General features: G+C 53.7%; 1 protein-coding gene across 1 annotated transcript; it reads left to right on the top strand.

Annotated features, from left to right (window-relative positions):
• The first annotated feature begins 315 nt into the window (after positions 1-315).
• On the top strand, positions 316-2,019 carry GPR31 (G protein-coupled receptor 31). Its single transcript, XM_055311297.1, has one exon. The coding sequence runs from the start codon at positions 338-340 to the stop codon at positions 1,286-1,288; it is 951 nt and encodes a 316-aa protein (XP_055167272.1). The 5' UTR covers positions 316-337; the 3' UTR covers positions 1,289-2,019.
• Positions 2,020-10,524: the final 8,505 nt, after the last annotated feature.

Genomic DNA, 10,524 nt, shown 5'->3' with positions numbered 1-10,524 from the left:
AGGCATACCTGTGCTCACCCAGACGGTCAGGACATCATCGTTCCAGCAAAACGCCAGATGATGGGAAGCGAAACGCAATTTCCCCTTTTCAGGGCAAAACAAAACAGAATGAACTGCAAGGGTTTTCCCCTCCCCCACTGATCCTCTTTCCCCAAATTTCAGTTTGCTTTTGACTTGATGCTGATGCTGGTTCAGTACTTTTTCTTATTGAGAAAATGCAGAACTCGTACGTCCTGTGGCAGGAAAACATCTGTTTCTTTCATTTTGTGGGAAGGAGCCCAGCCAGAAGCCCGGGTTCTCTGAGCTTTGCTACGTTCAAGACGACTCCGGCGGCAGAATGGGCGACGTGGTCCCCGCCAACTGCTCCGGGCGCAGCAGGGCGGTGGAGGTGTCGGTGGCCACGCTGCTGGCGCTCGAGTGCGTCCTGGGCCTTCTGGGCAACATCGTGGCGCTGTGGACCTTCTTCTTCCGCCTGAAGGTGTGGAAGCCCTACGCCGTCTACCTGCTGCACCTGGCCGTGGCCGACCTCCTGCTGACCTTCTGCTTGCCCTTCCATGCCGCCTTCTATCTGAGACACAAGACGTGGAGCTTTGGGCATGTGTCTTGCCAGACCCTGCACTTCCTGCAGGTCCTCAGCCGCGGGGTGGGCATCGCCTTCCTCACGGCTGTGGCTTTAGACCGGTACTTCCGAGTGGTCCACCCTCGGCTGAAGGTCAACCTCCTGTCCTGCCGGGCCGCCTGGGGGGTGTCAGGCTTCGTCTGGCTGCTGCTGCTCGGCCTCACCCACCAGAGCCTGTTCGTCTCGGAGGCCGCCTGCCCCAACCCGGACCCCGGGGTGGACCTCTCCTTCAGCATCGTTTGGCAGGAAGCACTGTTCTTCCTGCAGTTTATCTTTCCTTTCGGCCTCCTCCTGTTCTGCAACGCCAGGATCATCAGGACCCTCCAGAAGCGCCTGCGAGACCCGGACAAACAGCCCAAGCTGCAGAGAGCCCGGGCGCTGGTGACAGTGGTCGTGGTCCTGTTCGCCGTGTGCTTTCTGCCCAGCTTCCTGGTGCGCATCTTGATGGCCATCTTCCAGGGGGCCGGCAGCTGCAGGGCCCTGGGGCCGATGGTACACGTGTCCGACGTGGCCAGCAGCCTCACCTACCTGCAGAGCGTCCTGAACCCGGTGCTATACTGCTTCTCCAACCCCACGTTCAGACACTCCTACCGCAAGGTCTTCAACACACTCAGAGGCCGGGGGAGGGACACCGAGGCCCCAGGGGACATCAGAGACTCCTACTCCTGAGGCCGTCGGGGCCCCGGAGCACAGGAAGGGCCGGGAGCTGAGCGTTAGCCAGCGCCCCTGAGGGTCGCGGGGGGAGGACCCTTCAGGGCTGCGCCACCTGGATCAGGACCCACACCTGAGCACCCCTGCGGCGAAGATGGTCTGCAGATTTCCTTCAGCTGCTCTATGGGATCGGACAGAAGATGAGATTAGCAACAGAGCCCCCTCCCCACCCACGACCATGCAGGCTGAACGGCTGACCTGGAAGCAGGCAGCTACTGACCCCCCTCACCCCAGAAGGAAGGTGACCTCATGGGCCCGTCAGTCTGGGAGGTGAAGGCTGAGAGGGGCACTGCACTGCTCTCGCTGTCTGGTCGTGGTGAGCCGTCTGCTTTCACTCTGCTTCAGCTGGCAAATGCGGAAAGTCTGCTTTCTCCCCACCTGCTGCGCAGACTTGTGATCACCAACCTGGGAAAGCGGGCACGGGGGGCTGCAGGGCAGGTTCTGGGGGGGTGCCTTATTGTGTGCCATACTCGGCTCTGTCTGCGACACAGTGCTTTCCAGTTTATACAATCCTGCGTCATTTGCATAGATGGTACCTTCCGTCAAAGACAACAGAGTTCTCTAGTTTATTATAGGAAACACATTCCTTCTAAATTTCTCAAAATTGCCTCCAGAATTTCTTCCTCAGGTGTGAATGTCTAAATGCTTTTGAAACGCACTTTGCTTTCCTGCTCTGAGAAGTCACTGTAGTGAATGCCTCGTGGAGAAATGCACCATGCAAGGCACCAAGCTGCGTGTGAGTCGGTGGTTTCCCTGACACTGGAGCCTAACTAGGACAGAGGGGTACCTGGGGACCTGCCCGGACTGGTGGGCAGAGTGGGGGAGCACTCAGAGCCTGTGTGCCCCCTGGAGCCCAGCCCCAGCTCCCCTGCATGGTCTTAAATTATGTCCCACATCTGGAGCTCATGATGGTGACAACAGAGTTTGGAAGACCCCTTCCTGATGCCCTTGTCTCATCCTCTGTTCAACGCTGGTGCTATGGTCTCCAAAAGGGAATCCCCAAAATGCTCAAGGAGGCACAGGGTCTGCTTTGTGAGGAGGTACACACCTGTCGCTTTACCCGTAGCTGCACCTGCTGTGCCCACACGGACAGACTGCTGCTTTTCCCAGGGCTGCCCCATGCTCTCTGTAATATTTAGGGTTAAAAATGGTGACATTAGGCAACAGGAAATGGCAATACTACCTCCAGGATCTGTTTGCCTAGCAGGTAGGCTCCTTCTGAGAGCCAAATTTAAAATGTGAGTGTGTTCCTATTACGATGCTCTGCCTAACGAAGCCCTCCGAGGATCAAAAATGCTCTCAGCAATGGTGTGCTACTTTTTGCAGGGTTTATGTCCTCTCAAGCGAGTGGAATTGCAGGGGCCTGGAAGGGAGATGTGACCAGATGATAATGTGAGAGGTTTGAATAAAATTCTCTGCTGTGAACACATTCTACACCGTGCCTGTTTTCTTGCCCTGGGCTTATTGCATGTGCGATTGTACACGCTGCTTTCTAAAAATCTAACGTTTTTCGTATCATGACGAATTCTCTGTAGGCATTCTCTACTTGATCACCCAATAATCTGTCCAGATGTTTCTTACCATTTCTCTCAGGCTAGATATTCCAGCTACCCTCTGCACAGGTAAATCACACTTTGAACTCACACAGCCAAAAAAATAAAATAATAAAATAAAATAAAATATAAAATAAAATAAAATAAATAAAATAAAATAAACTCACACAGTCCCCCAACAGACCTGGCTGCGGCTCTGCCCTCAGAGGTGGGCCTACCTGGGCCACTTGAACAGGCTCTCAACCCAGCACCAGGCTCTGCAAACCTTCCCAGCAGAGCAGTCTCCGGGCTCCTTGCTGGGCGAGCCAGCTTTCTGCAGGAGCTCAGCAGCTGGCTGCACTTCCTACCAATCCCTGCTCATGTGGTTAGCCTGGAGACTGGGGGTCTCATCACAATGCTACACCAGGGTCCTGGGCAAAGCCCCAGCCCTCCTCTCTGCTCCAGCCTGCACAGCATTGGGGGTGAGGAGGCAGGGACGAGGATCTTTCAGGCAACCCTGATGCCTTGGCCACCCCTGAAATTCTGACTCGGTCGGTCTGGGGGGTCCCAGGGCACTCTGCTAACATGCAGCCTGAGCTGGCCATCCCTGGGTGAGTGGCCACGGTCAAGGCCCTGGGGTCAGCATCCTGCTGTGTCACTTCCTAGCTCTGTGACCTGGAACAAACCACCCCGCTGCTCTGAACTTCCCTTGTCTGTGAAATGGGGATGACACAATCCAACCTGTGGGATTATTATACAGTTTAAGGAAAATAACACAAGAACTGTTGAGCACGGAGCCTAACACATGATCAGCATCCCCCAGGTGTTACTCCGCTGTTTGCAAATGATCGGTTTACTCCATTAACTTTATTTACACCCTGAGCAGACTGTGCAGGCTTCCGGGACACAGCTTTTTACCTGTGCGCCCGCAACACGGGGCCTAGAGCAGGACAGGTGTTCAGTGGAGCGGAGGTCACAACATTCTGCTAACTCAAAGGTCTGCTTCGATTCTTTCTTCCCAGTGAAACCTTTCCAGATCTTCTATGAGCATTCTGTAGGCCTCAAGCTTCATTCTGCACACCTGTGCAAAAGGACGACTTTTCTGTACATTGGAAGGTTCTGGAGGGGTCAAGCACCCACCTCCGAAGATGTCTCTCTGGCATCGCATCCTCTCAGTCCTACCACTGAAGCCCCGCAAATTCTGCACTCAGACGGTTGTCCTCTTTGAGGAACCTCCACACGGTTTTCCAGAGTGGCTGCACCAGTTCACATTCCCACCAACAGTGCAGGAGGGTTCCCTTTTCTCCACATCCTCTCCAACATTTGTGGTTTCCTGCCTTGTTAGTTTTCCCCATTCTCACTGGTGTGAGGTGGTATCTCATTGTGGTTTTGATTTGTATTTCCCTGATGGCAAGTGATGCAGAGCATTTTCTCATGTGCGTGTTGGCCATGTCTATGTCTTCCTCTGTGAGATTTCTCTTCATGTCCTTTGCCCATTTCATGATTGGATTGTTTGTTTCTTTGCTGTTGAGTTTAATAAGTTCTGCCCTATGACCCAGCAATTGCACTGTTAGGGATTTACCCCAAAGATTTAGATGCAATGAAACGCCGGGACACCTGCACCCCGATGTTTCTAGCAGCCATGTCCACAATAGCCAAACTGTGGAAGGAGCCTCGGTGTCCATCGAAAGATGAATGGATAAAGAAGCTGTGGTCTCTGTATACAATGGAATATTCCTCAGCCATTAGAAACGACAAATACCCACCATTTGCTTCAACGTGGATGGAACTGGAGGGTATTATGCTGAGTGAAGTAAGTCAATCGGAGAAGGACAAAGAGTGTATGTTCTCATTCATTTGGGGAATATGAATAATAGTGAAAGGGAATATAAGGGAAGGGAGAAGAAATGTGTGGGAAATATGAGAAAGGGACACAGAACATAAAGACTCCTAACTCTGGGAAACGAACTAGGGGTGGTGGAGGGGGAGGAGGGCGGGGGGTGGGGGTGAATGGGTGACGGGCACTGAGGGGGACACTTGACGGGATGAGCACTGGGTGTTATTCTGTATGTTGGTAAACTGAACACCAATAAAAATTAATTTATTAAAAAAAAAAAAACAGACGGTTGTCCTCTTTGAAGAAGTACCAGGGAGCGAGGTGGTTCTTGTCCTTCTCCAAACTATTTTCTCTGAGTAAGGAAGTGAGTCAGAAGGAAAGTGTCAGTAGGCAGCAAGCGCTAGGCCTCAGAACCACAACTTTGCTGTCGGTAGCAAGTTTTACTTTCTTTTCTCTTTTGACTCGCTTCTTAGAATACAGCAGGTACACGGTCTCATCTGGGAGTCTTGCAAATCTCAGCGTCATCTGGAAGGATGGCCAACAGCCTGAATTTCAATCAGAGTGATGAATTTCTTTCCCTTTTCAGGGGAGACTGCCAGTGTTTTTTTAATACTGCTAATGTTGTCATTTATTTTTCCAAAATCCAGCAGGCCACTGATGCCTCCTTGGCTAAACATAAGTCCTCCAGGTGCCGAGCATCCTGCACAGATCATTCGAGTCTCTGTCTTATGACTTCCTACCCACCCTTTCTGGTCGAGCCCCTGAGACCCACCCCTTTAATAAAGCCCCCTGACAACACCCCACCTGTACCCCAACACATTCTCCCTGCTGCAGGCCGCCCTCTGGTGCTCACATCTGCTTTCCCCTCTGCGTCCCCTCCCTAAAGCTTGAAAAATGGCCATCTCTGCATTCCTAGCACTGAGCACAGGGCCTGGCACACACCAGACATGGGCTACATTTGTGGAATCAATAATAAATACATGAGCAAGCTAGCCTGGTTTAAAGTTAATAAATTAACTGTACTGATTACTTAATAGGTTTCTTAAAATCTACTTTGACATTCTGGATCCAGAGGCAAACTTAAAACATCCTAAAGATATTCTAGGAAGACACAAATACAAATGAAAACGTGATCATTTTTCATCTATATTAGAGTAAGCTTTTCCTCTATATTTTCAAGTCACTCCTACTGCTAATCAAGCCAATGATTTTGATTGACTTAAGGGTCAGGATCTGCCTGCGGGCTGGACCAGGAGCTGTGAAGTGTATCGGTGGCTCTCCGAAGCTTCTGGAACACACCACTACTGCTCATGGACTCCTCAAGCAATGTCATCCTTGGAAGGTCTCCCTTTTTATTTAATTTAATTTAATTTAATTTTATTTTATTTAAGATTTTATTTATTCATGAGAGACAGAGAGAGAGAGAGAGAGAGAGAGAGAGGCAGAGACACAGGCAGAGGGAGAAGCAGGCTCCCTGCAGGGAGCCCAACGCAGGACTCGATCCCGGGACTCCAGGATCAGGCCCTGGGCTGAAGGCAGTGCTAAACCACTGAGCCACCCTGGCTGCCCAGGTCTCCCTTTTTAAATTGTGGTAAAAGACACATCACATAAAATCTGCCCATTTAACCATTTTCCGTATGCACAGTCCAGTGGCAGCAGGTATATTCACATTGTTACACAGGCGTCACTACCATCCATCTCCAGAACTTTCCATCTTCCCAAATTGAAGCTCTGTCCCATCAAACATTAATCCCCACCCTCCTACCCTAACCCTGGTGCCTACTGATCTCCTTTATGTCTCTGGGGGGGGTGGACTGCCTGAGGGACCTCACGCAGGTGGGACTGTCCAGTGTTTGTCTTTCTGTAGCTGGTTTATTCCCACACCCCCACCCCAGGGTCTTCCAGATGCTTCCAGCCTGCAGCATGGCCAGAATTTCCTTCCTCCAAGGCCGAATAATACTCCCTACGGTGGATAGACCACGTGTTGTTTATCCATCTATTTGTGGGTAGACACTTGTGTTGCTTCCATATTTTGGCTGCTGCACATCGTGCTGCTGTGAACATGGGTGTGCAGACGCATCTTCAAGATCTTGTTCTCAATCCTTCTGAGTATGCGGGTTCCAGGACTGCTGGGTCGTCCAGAACTGTAGTTTGCATTCCGTGAGGACTCACCACGCTCTTCTCCACATGCAGGTTCCCCACAGCACGTTCCCACCAGCAGTGCTCAAGGGCCCCAGTACCACTACCTCCTCCCCAACAACTGTTTCTCAGCCAATTCTGCAGCAGCCACCCTCATGGGTGTGAGACCAACAAATACCTCTTTGAAAAGAAGGGGAAATCCTGCCCCAAGTTTCCCGACACAAGGGCCAGGTCAGCGGGGCATTTGCTATGTGGCCCCAGATCTCACACAATTTCCTTTTCACCAGAAGCATCAGCCAGAGGACCAGTGTACCTTCAAATTCTGTCCAAGGAGCCTTTACGTGGCTGGCAAGCCCAGGCCCTTCCGCTCTCAATAGGGCTGCTGAGGGGCCCCGGGCCCACTGCCCTGGCTGACACAGGCTGGAGCCTGTGCCCCCTCCACATGGGGTGTCTGCACCCTGCCCTCCTGGACATTCCCAGGCCAGGCCTCAGGGGTGCCCCCTCCTGGAGGCTGCAGCTGCTCCTGCAGAACCCCGGCTGTCCACTTCCCTTCCATCCTCCACGTGAGTAGTGTAAGGGTACAGATAGTCTACACTCCACACAGGGCACGCCGTGCTTCCGTAGCACAACGGGTTCCAAAATAGTAAACACACCAATGGAGCCTCAATAATAAGTACTATCCGTTTGCAAATCCTATGGGGTAAGCGAAGAAAGTACTATTTCCCCATTTACAGGTGAGCCCACCTCTCTGCAGGCTTAGGAGTGTGGCCAGGACCTCAGGTCGCCAGCTGGCAAGACCATGACAGGAACCTGGGCCTCTGGGGACCAGTCGGGGGTCTCCCCAGTACATTCTCAGCCTCGTGCCTTTCTCTGTGTGCTTTCACTCCTGACTTACATGTTTATTCTCCTCACACCCGGGGCATCCCTGTAACTGGCCCTCTGTGACAGAGATGCGGCATTTGCTAAGCACCGCGGGGTCCGTGCCCACCGTGGCGGGCTCGCCGAGGCCAGCACATCCCGGCTGAGTCACCAGCATGGCCCTGTGGTACCCCCTGTGTCCCCTTGTGAGCAGGCACCGTCCCTGAGAACTGCGGTACCCTACGGCCCCCATGGGTCCCCCGCAGGCAGGACAGAGATGCCCTCGGGGCGCACAGAATTCCCCGCAGGTGCGCATAGAGGAAACAGAGGGAGCGCAGGTGGAGCTGGGTGTGGGAAGACACTGCGCTCCTGCACACCCACTGGTGGTCAGCAAAGCCTGTGTGCACCCTGTGGGAACTGGTAGGAACTGGTGGGAACGTCCTGCAATGGAAGCATTCGCCAAAGGCTTCCAAAAGGCGGGCCAGATCCAGGCACCCGGGAGAAAGTTAGTGAGATGCTCTGAGGAATGAGCTTGGTAAGTCCAGAGGCCAAGAGGGATGAGCTTTGGTAAATCCAGAGGCCAATCCCCTGGATTTCTAAGAAGGCAAAGGGATGAGCTCTGGCACATGGTGCTCCTCCAGCGGCTGCTCGTTGAGGACGTGTCCTGGGCCCCAGGCTGAGCAGCCCCTTCTTCCTGCGCATGCCCAAGGCTGCCAGGTCACAGTTGGTGGGCTCACCCCACCTTCCTGCGAGGGGTGATGGAGACAGCAGCTGCCTCCGTCGGGGAATTAAGATGATTACAGTTAAAAAGTAGAAGAATATTAAGTGAAAAGGAATCTTGCAAGTGCCAGAGATATTAACCAAAAACTGGTGCTGGGCTTCACTTTTATGTATGTTTTTCAAAAAAGACCATAACAAGGAACAATTTATTTAATATTCTAGTCAAGGATAACAGCAGGAATACTGGGCCCGAACTATAATCTTACTTTCTAAGCTAAACGGACTGAATACCACACAGTAGGAATTGGGTTCAGGGCATCACAAGCAGGACGGTTACCAGGTTCCTTCTTTCTGTCCATCTGCCCATACCCCCCTCCCCACACACCTGGGGGTTCTGGTCTCTCTCCCACCTTCTGGAGAGACCCAGGGGCCCCACAGGCCCCCCTCTCCAGGAGCGCTCCTGGCTGCGGGCTGTGGCAGTAGGGAAAACCCAGCAATCTTCCATCCAGGCATCTGTCTGTCTGTCCAGGGAAGGAGCCCAGAATGCTTTCTGCATTTTCATTGGCAAAGGACAGTCTAATGGGTCACTTTGAATCCAGGGAGCTGAGGCTGTGACATTCCTGCTGTCATTCCTACTGTGCATCTGCAGCAGCTGCTGAGAGGCAGTGCGTTGGGGAGACTGTGGTCCAGGGGATGGTCTGGGGTATGCCCAGTGTGTCTCAGGGCCAGACAGGCCCGGGGTGGGGGTGGGGGGACACAGCCAGTGTGTGCAGAGGTCGGGAGAGGGAGGGGGAGGGAGGGAGAGGAAGGGAGAGGATGGGAGATGAGGGGGAGAGAGGGAGAGGATGGGACAGGATGGGAGAGGTTGAGAGGGGGAGGGAGAGGGAGGGGGGGGAGGGAGAGGGAGGGAGGGGGAGAAAGAGGGAGGGAGCAGCAGAGGACCCAGACCTGGGGGCCCAGCACAGGCGTCACCGACAGATCCGGCAGCAGAGGGCCGGGAGGGTCTCAGGGTGTGCCTGCTGTGTAGGCTGGTGGAGCCCTGCCCTTCTAGTAACAGCCCCGCCCCCACGAGGTGCAGCCTCACCCCTCCCACGTCCACCAATCGGTGTCCTATCCTGGCCCCTGAGGGCCTTTACCGTGTAGCCTCCCTTCTATACCCTTCCGAGTTTCAAGCACATTTTTCCAGTGCCCCTTCCTCAGTAAGTGCGATGGTTCCACTTCATGTGTCCACCATGGTGGCCAATGGGTCCTGAGATGCTAGTCCAGGTGTCATGGGAAGGTGCTTTATGGTTGTGATTAACATCTACAGTCAGTTGTCTGTGAGTAGAGAAGATGGTCCTCGCTACCGTGGTGGGCCTCGTCCAATCAGGTGAGGGCCCTAAGCGCCCAAACTCTGAGGGTGCCCCCAGACTGAGAGTGGAAACCCTGCCTGGGCTTGCAGCCTGCCCTCTGAGCCTCAGACTTGCTCGCCCCACAGCCACCCGAGCCACGTCCTTTATGTCAATCCCTGTATCTGTGTGTGTTACGCCCTGGGCTCTGAGCAACAGGAGGAAGACGGACTGTACGGCCTGCTGCCCCACGCTCCCATGGAGCAGAGCCCGGACGTCAGCGACACCTGTCAGGGCAGATTTTCAGGTTGTCTCTGCTGTCACCTCCAGCTCCCCACTGACGTCCCCTTCCTGTTCTCCACACCTCCACCGGGCTCAGTCCCCTCGGCATCCAGCGGCCCCCCCCCCGCCCCCGTCCTTGGAGCCTCTCCCTCCCAACACACGCAGCACACTGACCCCCAACTCTGCTATTTGGAGGACAGTCCAAAATCCGCAAAGCTCATCACTTGGTTTCTGTTTGTCATCAAGCCAGTGTCCTCCTGTCACGGCCACACCACACGGGGCGGCACTGCTCGCCCAGCACTGCTAAACACGGGGATGCAGCACCGGCGCTGGTTTGTCGTCAACCTCTGGACGACTGCTCACTCCGCTCTGTGATCATTACACTTGTGTGACACTTTTCATATTCGGCCAGAAGAAACAGCCCAGCCTCCCCACAACCCATCCGCATCTCACACCTGCCTGGAGTAGCATCACCGATTCTGAGCCAAGTGATTTACT

This window comes from Nyctereutes procyonoides, unplaced genomic scaffold (genome assembly GCF_905146905.1).
Source record: "Nyctereutes procyonoides isolate TBG_1078 unplaced genomic scaffold, NYPRO_anot_genome, whole genome shotgun sequence".
NCBI lineage: Eukaryota > Metazoa > Chordata > Mammalia > Carnivora > Canidae > Nyctereutes > Nyctereutes procyonoides.
Note: the sequence above shows the minus strand (reverse complement) of the source record. Positions and strands in the feature narration are given on the sequence as shown.

What these genes read in the sequence shown, in the direction of transcription:
- GPR31 (XM_055311297.1), top strand. Translation starts at nt 338, where the DNA reads ATGGGCGACGTGGTCCCCGCCAACTGCTCCGGGCGCAGCAGGGCGGTG.